The 13,887-nt window shown below is 52.9% G+C and overlaps 5 protein-coding genes across 5 annotated transcripts; 2 read left to right on the forward strand and 3 right to left on the reverse strand.

Annotated features, from left to right (window-relative positions):
* Window positions 1-501: 501 nt before the first annotated feature.
* HMPREF1120_00654 (protein phosphatase 2 (formerly 2A), regulatory subunit A) lies at window positions 502-2,590 on the forward strand (the record flags this gene model as incomplete). The annotated part of the gene is made up of 5 exons (XM_009154655.1): window positions 502-543; window positions 622-727; window positions 783-934; window positions 984-2,174; window positions 2,234-2,590. 5 exons carry the CDS (start codon window positions 502-504, stop codon window positions 2,588-2,590), a joined length of 1,848 nt encoding a protein of 615 aa, XP_009152903.1.
* A 623-nt stretch (window positions 2,591-3,213) lies between these two features.
* On the reverse strand, window positions 3,214-5,936 carry HMPREF1120_00655 (uncharacterized protein). Its single transcript, XM_009154656.1, has 2 exons — window positions 3,913-5,936; window positions 3,214-3,832 (listed from the first exon to the last, which is right to left on the reverse strand). The coding sequence occupies exons 1-2, from the start codon at window positions 5,691-5,693 to the stop codon at window positions 3,781-3,783; spliced, it is 1,833 nt and encodes a 610-aa protein (XP_009152904.1). The 5' UTR covers window positions 5,694-5,936; the 3' UTR covers window positions 3,214-3,780.
* Window positions 5,937-6,148: 212 nt separating this feature from the next.
* HMPREF1120_00656 (15-hydroxyprostaglandin dehydrogenase (NAD)) lies at window positions 6,149-9,230 on the reverse strand. Its single transcript, XM_009154657.1, has 2 exons — window positions 7,508-9,230; window positions 6,149-7,057 (listed from the first exon to the last, which is right to left on the reverse strand). Exons 1-2 carry the CDS (start codon window positions 8,295-8,297, stop codon window positions 6,675-6,677), a joined length of 1,173 nt encoding a protein of 390 aa, XP_009152905.1. The 5' UTR covers window positions 8,298-9,230; the 3' UTR covers window positions 6,149-6,674.
* A 409-nt stretch (window positions 9,231-9,639) lies between these two features.
* Window positions 9,640-11,416, forward strand: HMPREF1120_00657 (cyclohexanone monooxygenase; the record flags this gene model as incomplete). The annotated part of the gene is made up of 2 exons (XM_009154658.1): window positions 9,640-9,886; window positions 9,951-11,416. The coding sequence occupies 2 exons, from the start codon at window positions 9,640-9,642 to the stop codon at window positions 11,414-11,416; spliced, it is 1,713 nt and encodes a 570-aa protein (XP_009152906.1).
* Window positions 11,262-13,862, reverse strand: HMPREF1120_00658 (uncharacterized protein). The gene has a single exon (XM_009154659.1). The coding sequence runs from the start codon at window positions 12,807-12,809 to the stop codon at window positions 11,715-11,717; it is 1,095 nt and encodes a 364-aa protein (XP_009152907.1). The 5' UTR covers window positions 12,810-13,862; the 3' UTR covers window positions 11,262-11,714.
* Window positions 13,863-13,887: the final 25 nt, after the last annotated feature.

The following is a 13,887-nucleotide window of genomic DNA, read 5'->3' on the forward strand; positions in this document are numbered from 1 at the left end:
AGCTCAAATGAAGTGAACTGACTGAAGGCCCATCCACCTTTCCCTTTCCCCTTCTCAACCCACGAACCACTTCAGATCAAAGTCCCTGCGTATCCAGCACTTGTATCTCATACAACTAGCAGGGCACCTTGTTGTTGATCACTGCAAATCGCCCATCCGTCGCAGCGAGGCTTCTATTTCTGGCTGTTGTAAGTTGTTGTGTCTGCCCTTCCACCATCCACTTTCAACAGCCAATTTGAACCGCGCCGCATGCGACCACGCAAACTCCAGTCTTGGGCTATTAACACTCGACCACCTACACGATACTGACTATTCTTCCACTGCAGCCAGATATGCACTGGAACCTGAACTAGGCTACCTTTGCTACAGACCACAACTTTTCGGCCCCATTGTTCCCGCCCTCAAGACACTTTCGACCACTGCCACCAACTGACAACAACCCCATTATCGGGGACATTCCTACGAACCAGACTTATACCGCTGCCTTTACAAGTATTGAAGATGGAAGGTCAAGACAATGGCGATGAGCTCTATCCCATCGCCGTGTTGATAGACGAACTTAGGTTACGCCCTGCCCCGCAGACAGGCGGAATCCTTCTCCCATACTGATATTGTGAACAGCATGACGATGTGCTTCTCCGACTCAACGCCATCCATAGACTCTCTACAATTGCCCTTGCCTTGGGCCCCGAAAGAACCAGAGACGAACTGATACCTTTCTTGGACGGTGCGCAATGCCCGGTGGCATACCTCCCACAATCAGCACTGACCCCGTGATCTAGATTCCGTTGAGGATGAGGACGAAGTACTGACCGCACTGGCGGAAGAGCTTGGAAACTTTGTGGAATATGTCGGTGGCCCAGAGTACGCCCATGTGCTCCTTGCACCTTTGGAGAATTTGGCGGCCATCGAAGAACCACTCGTGCGGGACAAGGTATGAAGGAGCAATGGATACAAGGCTGTACAAATCTAATTCAGGACAGGCTGTCGAATCACTCAACAAGATCTGTGAGCAGTTGTCCGAACGACAAGTCGAAGAATATTTTATTCCTCTCACCATTCGCCTCTCCAAAGCCGACTGGTTCACGTCGAAAATCTCCGCCACGGGACTGTACGTGACCCCTTACAAGAAGGCGTCGCCTGCAGCACAACAAACTCTTCGAACTCAATTCGGACACCTGGTTCACGATGAAACACCCATGGTTCGACGTCAAGCCGCCAACAACCTGGCGAAGTTCATCAAGGTGGTGCCAGTGAATGTCGTGATTGATGAGATGATCCCTCTATTTCAACATCTGGCCAGCGATGATCAAGACAGTGTTCGACTGCTCACTGTAGAGGTTCTCATTTCGATTGCCGAGGTCATTCCGAAAGAACAACAACCAAGTCATGGTGTTCTCCTCACAGCGTTACGAAATTTGTTCGAGGACAAGAGCTGGAGGGTGAGATACATGGTAGCGGAGAAGTTTGAGAAGATCGCCAGAGCGGTCAATGACGAGGTTGTGACAAGAGACTTGGTGCCGGCCTTTGTCAAACTCCTCAAAGATAGCGAGGCAGAAGTCAGGACGGCTATCGCTAGCCAGATCCCAGGGTTCTGCAGTCTGCTTGATCGCGAAACATTGCTCAACGAACTCATGACCAGCATCGAAGACCTCGTGTCGGATCCATCTCAACATGTCCGAGCAGCTCTTGGGACTCAACTCAGCGGCTTGGCCCCCATCCTCGGCAAAGAAGAGACAATCTCTCACCTCCTCCCCATGTTCCTGCAGATGCTGAAAGACGAGTTCCCCGACGTCCGACTACACATCATTTCCAAACTCGAACTTGTCAACAATGTTATTGGCATTGATCTGCTCTCGCAGTCCCTCCTCCCTGCCATTGTTCAGCTCGCAGAGGACAAGCAGTGGCGTGTGCGTCTCGCTATCATCGAGTACATCCCCTTGTTGGCTAAACAGCTGGGTATGAAATTCTTCGATGAACAACTCAGCTCCCTTTGCATGGGTTGGTTGGGTGATACTGTCTTTTCTATCAGAGAGGCAGCCACTCAAAATTTGAAGAAACTCACCGAGGTGTTTGGCGTCGAGTGGGCGAACCGAGCTATCATTCCAAAGGTCACTGCTATGAGCCAGCAAGAGAATTACCTTTACAGAATGACGACATGCTTTGCCGTCTCGGTACGTCTACACGCAATGGTGCGCATTTTTGAAGGGTCATAACTAACGTTGGTGTATAGATCCTCGCCCCCGTCCTTACCCTCGACATCATTAGTCAAAGCATTCTTCCTATGATGAACCGACTCGTATCCGACCCCATCCCCAACATCCGGTTCAACGTGGCCAAATCATATGCTGTCCTGATTGACACTCTTCGTCGTCTTCCCGAAGAAGGCACACTACAGCAACTCGAAGAATCCGGCAAAACCGACGTCGAACCCAGCCCACGGGGGCAGGAGCTCATCAACGAACAGATCATGCCCAACCTAGAGAAACTACAGCAAGACGAAGATGTCGACGTCCGATACTTTGCAACAGTTGCGGCCGGAGGTAATGCCGCCGCTGCCATGGGCGAGAGAATGGACACGGGACAGTAGTGCTTCCGCGTGCGAGTGCCCAGCAAAGGGGGTCTAACCGAAAAGCTATCGAGGCTGATCGTTCAATTGTGACGTGTGGAAGTTGGAGGCTGGTTTTTGGGAAGGAGTTGGTGTCATGCAGAGATACCCTAGGGAGCCAACCAGGGTGTCACCGGCAGGTCAACCGTACAGCTGCGTGTTCAAAAGGGTGCCCAACAAGGAACGAATGGAGGTGAGTTCAACTTCAACTCGTTGAACCTAGGGAGATTTTGTACGAGTCTTGGAGGTGTAACGGGGTCTGGGCCTGCGATTGACGATTGCAAGTCGCAGTCATGGTTGCGGATTGCACTTCTTGAGAGCTTAGATAGACCAGACACCAAACAAACAAACAAACCAAGAAAGAAACAGAGATTTCCATGTTTAACTCTGCCGGTTCAAGTCTTTGAGTTTCCCTGGTGGAGGATTCGAATGGGGTAGTACTGTACATTTCTAAACAGTGTTGTATGTAAGGCAGCCTAACACCCACGTACGTACGGCATGGGACGGTCAGATAGGTATAATCAGTCTGTACGGGGCTATTAGTATATTCTTATTGCTAAAACGTGGAAACGGAAACATAAACATACCTTTATACATAAGGTAGGCAGGCAGACCAACAGGTAGAAATACTGGTATATATAAGATATGTGTACAACCCTGCATTTATTATGTACAGACTTGAACCAGCACCAGAACCAGCCCAACTTTGCGCAATCGTATCATACATGTAGAAACTGAGTCTACAAGAAAGGAAAAGAATACGGTATGTACAAAGGAGGTTTCAGGACAAAGTCAGGCCCAGTCTAATCGAGTCCAGGCAGGGTCATTAATCTTACTACTGGCTCTTCAACTTGACGGTACCGCTGTGCAAGTGGAAAAGGAACAGGAGGCAGGGGAAGCTGATCTTGATCTTCGTCCGACTGACTCTGGCCATGACTTCTGAAATGAACATGAGACCTGTACATCACTTATCTGTCTCATTTGATTCCAACCCTTGCAACACCGGGCAGGACTGCTGTCTCTCTCTTTTTTTCATTCCAGGCAAGATCTGTTCTGTTCTGTTCTGTTCTGTACTGTACAATGTGAAGCAAACGAAGTAATGCCTTTCGTCCACTGGTCGCCAGCCTCATCGCCTGGCCCATAAACTGGAAGTGGGATCGAAAAGCTGCATTTCACAGGCTGAAGCCAATATTGTACCTGTTATCATCGATCAAGCGGCCGTATCTGCAGAGGAAAAGCACATCAGTCAGTACTCTTTTTTGATATAGACCATGGGCGAAAAGAAGGGGTCACGACAAACTTACTCAAGCAACAACCTGAAATACCAGACCTCCAAATCCTCGTTCCTCAGCACTTTCTGGGCCCAAGCGCGACCCTGAGAAGCAAGACGTTTAGCCTCGACCTTGCCGCTCTCCTCCTGGTCAAAGTATCGCATGGTCTCAGCGTACTCGTCGCCAATCAAGCCGACCGGAACATAATGCACCCAGGGCTTCAACCACTCGTCATGCCACTCACGGAACACGGCCAGCTTGTACACCAGACTATTACTCAGAAGCCAAGCATAGTATCGACCGGAAAAGGCATTGCCGTCAATATCTAACAAATGTTTGGACCCGAACGCGTCGAACATGTTGACCGGCTCCACGGTGCCGAAGTACTCGCGCTGCGCGTCACAGTCACCCGGGTCACATTGGCCGATATAGGTGAACTTGACGTCGAAGTAATGAGACAGTTCGGCGGCGGAGATTTCCTTCTCACGCCACATGGTCTCGGTGCTGGAAGAGTTGTCGAGCTCTAGAATTTTGACAGTGTTTGTCGGCTGGATCTTCATCAGAAACCGTTGTCGATGTTGACGTCTCCAACCGCCGTCGCGGGAGAACCCGCCCGTCGTGCTTCCGCGCCAGTACATGGTGGGAGCTTTCTCGTCCCACGGCATGTCTCTTTCCGGTTCGTATTTCACTCGGCCCATGTAGTACCAGGGGGAAGGATACAGAATGTCCTGGAAGCTGGAGATTTTAGACTGCGAGAAAATAGGAAACAGGTCGTGCGTCACATCAAAGGCGTTAGGTCGGTCGAAAAAGCCAAACGACTTTTCCATGCTCGGCGAGTTACAGATGTCGGAGAAGGCGGTCGTGTTGCGGACGAAACCTAATGGAAGCCCCGAGTATGCCGCAGTGTTGTCGGGACAGGAGTCGTTGAGGCAATAGCGCGCAGCACTCTCGAGAGGACATGACATTCGCGAATCACTCCATGTAGCTTGGTGCGCGTACCGATTGAACCGGGTCGTCTTGTACTCTTTGATGCGGATGCCCTCGCCCAAATCCTCCGGCCTTGGAGACCACTGATTCTTCAGTTTTTGATTGCCGTAGGCTCGGGGGATATTCTCGTCTGTCGCAACCTGAACATGATGTTGGAGATCGTCGTTCTGAAGCACCACTCTCGGTTCGTCGTGGATGTTGAACGCCAGGTCCATGTCCGGAAGATATTTGATGAAATTCTCCAACATGACGGGCGTCGCCTCCCTATGCCACTGATACCTGTCACCACCGCCATCCATCGTCACAACCTTGCCATCCCGAATCGTTACGGCGATCAACGCATTGTCGTACCCTATCGCTTCTCTTGTTCGCTCCCGAATCACCGCCGGCTCCAGCGCCCAAAATGGCTGCAGTTGATGGTATATGGTGTCGTATTCGTCGATGAGCTCGACTCCTCGCTTCTGCGCAAACGCGAACCATTTGTCAAAGTGTGGCGGTGGCGGCATCTTATACCGCCTACGATACTCGGCTACCGCATCGCGAAGGGACCGCGACTGTCGAGCCCGTACGGTTTGGAACTCGCTCTCGGCCTCACTGACTAGCTGGTGGATCGGATGTAACAGAGAACTCGCCGGTAGGAGTGGCTGGTTCTCCTCGTGCGCATGGTGTCCATGAAAAAGCGAGGCGGCCGACTCCTCTAGCCTCGGGGATCGTCGCAGAAGTAATGTCGTGAAGGCAATGGCCGAGACCAGAAAGATGAGGACCAGAAACTTTCGCGACCTTATCATGCCGTGGACATGGCTCTTGTTATGGATTGATCGATTCATGCATGGAATCGTGTGCGTGTCCGCAGCAGTCGACACATGCTGTTAGGGGAGGCTGCTGGCGAGAGCGGGCGCAAAAGGGGCCGACACTTGTGGTGATGGGGGTTGGTGATGGGACTCTCAACGGCGACGGGTCGTGTTCCCTTAGGTATTAGAGGAGCTAGCCGAGAGTCACAGGTTTGAGGCTCGTCCAGCTCGACTATGAACGACGAGATCGATCAGTTGCAACTTCGACGACGTCCATTCCAGACTTGTACTATGTACAAACTATTTGGTGCACTTTTCCGACGGGGAATGTTTGCCGAGGTGAATACGGTGGATCTATGAACACGGATGTGCAATACTAATTTGCCGTACAATTGGGCCAGTGGAGTTGCTGACGACGACGGCAATGGAGACATAAAGTCGGCGAGCAACCTCACGGGGGCGGGGGCGTCCAAAGATGGCATGAATATGTCTTAAGGAAGGCCAGTATGATGGGATTGAGGTACGTAAGTTGAAGCTTCACAGCACTATGTACAGGACTGGCAAATTCCGGGCACATTCTAAGCCTGGCTGTTTAACACGAACTCTTGTTCGTCTAAAGCAGAGTCTACATTGTTGAAAAATGGTCATGCTGCCACCCCTCTGATACCCGGCCGAAGTATCAATGAACAATGAAGGGCATGTGTCAGGAAGAGCAATATCAGGCATGTCCAGACCCATTGTCTGGTGAGATCACGAACGACAATCACCAACCGGTGTTGAAGCCACATCAAATCATGGTGTCCCGCAGTGTGAGGATGAAGTTTTGATGCCTGAAAGTGTCCAATGTCATGGCCGTTAGAATCGTCAGCATTTGCTTGGGGTCTCTTTTCCATTCTCCGGAATGTACAGCCTTGTTCCCCTTTCATTGTCGGTTGGCTCCCGTCTTTCAGAGAACGGATACTTCCCATGTCTCCGTTATCAGCCACAGCCTGCTCCTGTGACTGTCCAAGGCCAATTTCAATAGCCCAGAACCTTCCAAAACCTATACGAGGCTTTGCCCGCAACATCACCCACAACCCCAGTCCAGCCTCGAGCCCGGGTGATCAGGTTCGTCACAGCGATGATTCGCCTGGTAAATAGATCCGACTGCTCGAAGTCATGGGCATAAACATCCCAGATGGCCTGACCATCCCTATCCATCTCGGCTGTGTCTGACACAAGTCCCGCAGCACGAGCCTGTTCAATCGAGGCTTTGGGCCCGATAGCCAATGCACGCCCGATGATGCTCTGGTCGGCAACCAGGCGCGTCGCGGCCTCGAGGACCGATTCGATCGTGGCCATACCGCCGCCCGCCAGGACGAGCGCTCCCAAAGGACCAAGGATGGGGGTGTCTACGAAATCTGGAAAAGGAACAAAGATCCAGCGTCAACATCAGTAAACGTAGATAATATAAAATAGCAAAAGACAGTCAGTCCTCGGTCTGACCAGTAGTGCTAATTTGTCATTATCAATCCAGGCTTACTGGTGATTCGAGTCTCTCGTTTTGAGGTCTGTTGGCCCGGTTTATGGCCATGAGAGTTTGTGTTCTGGACTGTTTGACACTTCTGGTGCCACCAGGCTCATAGCTTTCTGTCGCTCAACTTGGAACAGAGGGCAAATCCCCGACATGAACAGAACCGGTGCTTAAATGCAATAAGTATTGGCATCGGCTACTCACCCCTGGCTGCCAGCTGCAATGGGCCTTATGTGCTTGTGATTTGCGTGAAATCCGATCTGGAAAGAAGGACAGGACCGCCGGACGAGGAAGGGAGCTGCGACCGTGGGCCAAAGAACGCAGGAACAAAACTTACAAGGATTAATCATGTTGACCCTAACCCCATGCTTGATGGGGGTCGTAAGCCTCAACGTGCGAAATAGTCCGACAACACCATGTTTCGCCGCCGCGTAGAGAGGTTGACCAGGCAGACCGGACAAGCCGGCGATCGACGAGACCAGTAAGAGATGGCGATCACGAGAACCTGAGCTGGCCTTCGGATCGCAGGGTGCACTTCCTGGGTTGCGAGGGAGATACCACATGGCCAGATGGGTTGTGTAAGTGACGCCGTACAGATTGACGTCGAGGGTCCTGAGGCCGGGTGGTGCTGGTACGGCCGCGTCGCCGTCACCTTCTATACTGTCGTCGACGTTACCATAATCTCTGCTGGGTGCCTCAAACTCTCTGTTTTCATTAGCATCCGCCACGCCCGCGTTCGCTACAACACAGTCGATGCCCCCGTGCGGACTCAACTGGGCAGCCTTGCGGAAGAACTGAACCTGACTGGGCCAGCTGGTGACGTCGAGTGGAACGAAATGCAGATTTGGGTTCCCTGTCTCCTTGCGGACGGTTGTGACGAGTTCGGTGCCCAGAGTCGAGTTGATGTCTCCGATGATCACGTTGGCGCCGCGAGATGCCCAGGAGCGGAAACAAGTTGCACCGAAGCCTGATGCACCGCCGGTGATGAGGATCGTTTTGGACGCAAGGTTTGCGTGCAAGGCTGTGCTGCTGGTAGATGTTGAGGGGGAGATGGGGACAGGAGGAGAGTGGATGATGGAGGACGGAGGAAAGGGGATTGTTCCTGGGTCTGACTCTGGAACGGCCATTTTTGGTGACGTGGAAGTGGCTTTTGTAGATGTCTTGAGAGATTGAGATGATGATGGCAAAGAAGACGACGATAACTGAGGAGTAGTAGCGGTGACGGTGATGGTGTTGTCAAGGCATGGTCGCCCGGGGCTGAAGCCCGCTTAACAGACCACAAAGCCACAAGCGATGGGCAGCCTCTCGTTCCGCTCTCGATTTGGATTGTAGCCTTGTTCGGGAGTTGGCAGTTGATGGTGGTAGTGATGAGGAGGGTCGAGCGAGAAGGCCGATTGTGTATCAGAATGTGGAGCCCGAATCTTCATGCAGCCCGACAAAAGAAAGCAATCGTTGACTCCTTTTTTGTCGAATATTTCGCATCGAAAGTGGTCGCCATCGACTTTTCGCTTCTATTAAATAGCCGTTTCAATCCATTGCGCGGCGATACCTCAGCGTCGCAGCTTCTGCCGACGCCATGAGTGATGCACAAGATCAGGCACTGGATACAGCGAAACCTTTTTCAAGATGGGTCTAGGTACGCGTCCCTATTAAAGCATGGAACGGCAAGACACTGATACTCGAGCTTCCTCTACAATGACACAGATGGGTTAACGGCAGCTGGTGTCCTGCTGCCGGCCTGTCGCCAGACTGATGGACATGCCCACAGTCCGGACGACCTAAGGTGCTGAATCCCACTGCGTGCTTCGCATCTAATTTCAAGATCACAGTTCCTCACACGAACACTAAGGCCCATGCTCTTGGCTGGAGATGCTCATACCTGAGTACAACTCCAATACGCCCGACACTGCAGTGGCAACACCCTTGTGCATTGTATCGCAGGCGAAGGCCAAAGCGGCTGAAGAGGAGAGAGCTCTGCCGGTCGGGTTGAAGAGATAACCGAGGCCAGAGCCGACGGCTTGCATTCATCTTGCACAACGACACCCCTTCTGATGAGTTCGATCCAATCATTCAGGCGAACGATCCCTGCCTATTGAGGAACCCCCGACTTGTATACCCCAGATTTTGGCGTTGGCAATCTGAGGGGGTGAGGCGGGGCGACGGCTTGATTGCACCAACGTCGAATCACATCGGATCGTATGCTCGGTTCCGCTCGAATTGATTGAGGAGTAGAGATTTCGTGAGCTTCGGGTCCTTCACGGAACGGTAGGTGCGACAAGCGAAGCGAGGAGTCGCCATTACATCCATTGCACCGGCGGCTGCTAAATGGCCCGGTAAGAGAGGGGAGGAGGAGTACTGGATATAAATACGGCCTCAGCCATGAACCATGGACGCTGGCTATACTCAATCCCTGGGGTTACCAGCAAGATTCCCCATTATAACTGAGATACTAAAGTCCAGCTCGCCACTATGGGAGACCCGTCCGAAAGCCAGGAGAGACCGGAGCGTATCCTGCACCGAGAGCTGTGGGAATATGCTCAACGACCAAGGACAGATGGTCCGTATGCGGACAATCTTGACGTCGATGTGATCATCGTGGGAGCCGGGTTTGGTGGCTCATACCTGCTCTACGAAATGCGCAAGGCTGGCTTCAAAACCGTCCTTTATGAAGCCGGCAACAGCTTTGGCGGGACATGGCGCTGGAATGTATATCCAGGTAGGCAGAATTGCCAGTCACCAAATTAAGAAATGGGACCTGCAGCTGATACAGTGGATCGCAGGGGCCAGGGTGGATTCCGAAGTGCCGATTTACCAGCTTTCGATCCCCGAGGTCTACAAGACATGGACATGGACGACCAACTACCCGGACTACCATGAGCTTCAGGCCTATTTTGACCACTTGGACAAGGTGTGCGACCTGAGCAAGGACTGTGCATTTGGTACCGTGGTCACGGGCGCCAAGTTCGACACAGACACAGGCAAATGGAACTTGAAGACCGCAGATGGCCGAGCAGCCAAGTGTCGATTCCTCATCGTGGCGGCCGGATTCGCCGCCAAAAGGTACATACCTGACATTCCAGGGCTCGACAAATTCAAAGGGATCATGCACCACTCATCGTTCTGGCCGAGCGAAGGAGTAGACGCACGCGGCAAGAAGGTCGCGGTGATTGGCACGGGGGCATCAGGCGTGCAAATCATACAGGAATGGGGCCCCCAAGTCGAACACCTGACTGTATTCCAACGGACGCCCAACCTGGCCTTACCGATGGGGAAGCGCGACTTAACCAAAGAGGAACAGCAGGCATTGTACCCAGCATACGAGGGCCTGCTAAAACTGCGCGAGAAGAACTACGCCGGATTCACATACGAGTTTGAGGAACGGACGACATTCGAGGATTCGCCAGAGGAGCGCGAAGCCGTGTACGAGCGACTTTGGAAGCAAGCCGGGTTCGGACTATGGCTCGGCTCCCACAAGGACTACCTATTCGACTTGGCAGCGAACCGATGCGTATACGACTTCTGGCGCAAGAAGCAGATGGCCAGGATCAAGAACCCAGAAAAACAAAAGGTCTTGACTCCCGCGGAACCACCGCACCCGTTCGGCGTCAAACGGCCCTGTCTGGAGCAGAACTACTATGAAGTTTTGGACAGCGACAATGTGACCATCGTCGACATCAGCAAGAAGTCTGGCAACGAGATCGCCGAGTTTACCGAAACAGGCATCAAGACCACCGATGGCAAACATTACGAGCTCGACATCGTCGCCCTCGCTACAGGCTTCGACATCACCACCGGCGGCATGACACAAATGGGTTTGACGTCCATCCATGGCACTACCTTGCACGACGAATGGAAGTCCGCTGCCTACACTTATCTCGGCACCACTATCTCCGGATATCCCAATATGTTCCATCTCTATGGTCCCCATGGACCTACCTTGTTATCCAATGGTCCCTCTAGCGTCGAGGTCCAGGCCCGCTGGATCCGCGACGCCATTAAGCTCGTTGACCGTAAGGGTCTGCGCTATATTAACCCTACCAAGGAGGCCAGTGAGAAGTGGAAACAGCATATCAATGAGCTTAGTGATGCTACTTTGTTGCCTACTACCCGCTCCACTTATATGGGCGGCAGTGTCCCCGGAAAGGCCTTTGAGCAGGTCAACTACGCTGGCGGGATTCCCGAATATGTCAAGGAGATTCGTGCCGTTTTGCCTCACTTTACTGGCTTTGAGACCGTGGCCGCATGATTGACAATGACTGTGACGTGACATTGTACGGAAAGGAGAGGAGATGACATGGAAGGGATCATTGGGGATCCTGAACACAAGAAAAGATCAAAAACAGAATTAGTAGTGGCGGATTATGATTCGCGTTTATTATTCCAAAGGTTGATTGAGTATTGAGAGTCTGGTTGAGTGGTGGAAAATGAGTTTCCAACCCCGTCCTTCTTTGGCGACTTCAGGCCTTTCAAGCCAATGTCCATCATATCCAATCACGCCCTCAACACCGAGAGGAGAGAAATAGCTGAGACCCGCTCGGATGGATTTACTTCTTGTTGTCCAGGTACATCTTTGCCAGGCTGCTAACAAGCGGAGCCACAGTCTTGTAATGCTTCTGGCCCTGCTCGTAGACCTTCCCAAGGTCGTCAATGGAGAAGCCTTTCTTCTTTTTGCGCTCGTGACTTCGATCGCGGTGTCGGTCTCTGTCTCTCGAATCGTAGTACCGACGGTCGCGGTCGCGGTCGCGATAGTCTCGATCTCGATCTCGGTCACGGTCTCGATCGCGATCAGACCGCCTGTATCCTCTGTCTGAGGCATAGCCGTCCCCGCCTCCACGGTGTTTGCGGTCATCGTAATAACGGTCGTCGTCCCTTCGCCGACTATGTCTGGCATCACGCCCGTCGGATCGGTATCCTCGGTCCCGGTCGCGGTCCGAGTAATGTCTGTCTCTATCTTCTGGGCTGCGGTACCGCCGATGGGGCTTTGGATAGTCGTCATAATCATCATCATCCTCTCCCCGCCGCCGACTGCGATAATCAGGGTCGCGGTATGTTTTGGCCCGTCGTGGTGGCTGTGGCTCGAAGTCATCGTCGTCATAGTCAGCGGCAGCTTTGGATCTGTGCCTACCACCGCCACCGCCCCTTGCGTCTCGATCGCGGTCGCTCATGATCGCCTCAGGTTCGGGCAAAGGCTCGCGGTATCCCTTGGAGCGGCCATAAGCAGCCACACCGCCATCTCGGCGATGACGAGGCGCAGGGTCGACGTCTTCATCGTCGTCATCTTCAAAGCTTCTCCTTCTTCTTGGGATTCCAGTGTTTGATTTCCTTTCTGTCGTTGGATACTCTCTGCGGCGAGGAGAATCGCTGTCTTTCTCTTTCCTATAGGCTGCTGTCTTTGTCTTGGGTTCAACGTCTCGTGGGTCGATGTCTCCTCTATCTTTCTTGAACCGGCGGGGTTCGTCCGAACCATATGCCCCTCGTACAGGGGAATCGTCGTAGCGAGCATGGTGGCGGGAGACAGGAGGAGCCGATCTTCGAGAGTCCGCTGCGTAGGGTTGACCTGGGTATTTTAGACCGTCGTCGTCCTCGTAGCGGGGACGATCACGCCGGGACCGCGGGGGATAATCGTCGCTGGAAGGCATTGTCTGTTGATATCGGTAGATAGTGATGTAGGATCATGAAGGGAGCAGTAAATGATCCTGTGTGCGCAATCAGAGAGGAATGAGATCAACAGAGACAAGTCGGAGCGGGGGGTTATAGAAGTCAATCGATCGATCAATCAACGTGCCCTTGTCGCACCACTGCAATATCCATCAGCAGACAGTGCCAGTGATGATTCCAGAGCAAGGCCCGGGGAATGACGGCGCTGTGTGAAGGGGTCTTGTGCAGCGGGCCACGGACCGAATGCCAGTCCCGGTGCTGCCACAGGATGATCGTCAATTGCCGGTGCGTGGCTAATGCCTACAAAGTCAAGGTCAGGCATCGATCCTTGTGACTGTCGCACTTGTCAACTGGATCGCCTGGTGTTTCGGATGCTGGGTGGTGCAACACTCTGCCAAATACCTGCGTGGACTTGACCGCGGCGGCGCAGTCACGCCCCTCATCACTTGGGCCATGGCTCGCCCGAAGAGTCCAAATTTTGGGCATGGAGTACCACCAGCCCATCTCTGCGTGCAGATCGCCGACGTCTATCCAGTTCGACTACGTCCCTGTCTGTGATGTTGCCAATTCCCATTTGAGATGGCTTCCGTCTTGAAGTCGGCCCCAGATTTCGGGCGCGACGGCTCTCCCGCTGGAGGCCTGTGCGCAACTGCTGGAGTATGTGGCTGAAGCTCTGTGGAACTTCCACATATGGAGAAGACGATGTCCGGGATAGTTTTGATTCTGATTTCTCTCGTTGTGCGAAAGAGATGCCCACTGATATAGGTCATCACCACATGCTTCGATGCTGGTCAAATCCCGACGAACTCCTTTTTCAATCTTCCATCTGGCTGAGGTTGGGATTCTCACCTCCGTGCCCCTTCCTAGCCTGGGCATGCCTCTCTGTCGATAATCCTCACTTTCCTCTGTTTTGATCTATTATTCGTACTTGATTGCGACTCGATTCATGTTCATGCTGAAAACGTTGGAGTTCGACTCACTTCTTCCCGGTACCGGCGGTCCAGCTTGGTCAGGCGCCTCGGGCAACCCGATGCATCTCACCCCTTGGGGTCCGATATA

This window comes from Exophiala dermatitidis (genome assembly GCF_000230625.1).
Source record: "Exophiala dermatitidis NIH/UT8656 unplaced genomic scaffold supercont1.1, whole genome shotgun sequence".
NCBI classification, from domain to species: Eukaryota; Fungi; Ascomycota; class Eurotiomycetes; order Chaetothyriales; family Herpotrichiellaceae; genus Exophiala; species Exophiala dermatitidis.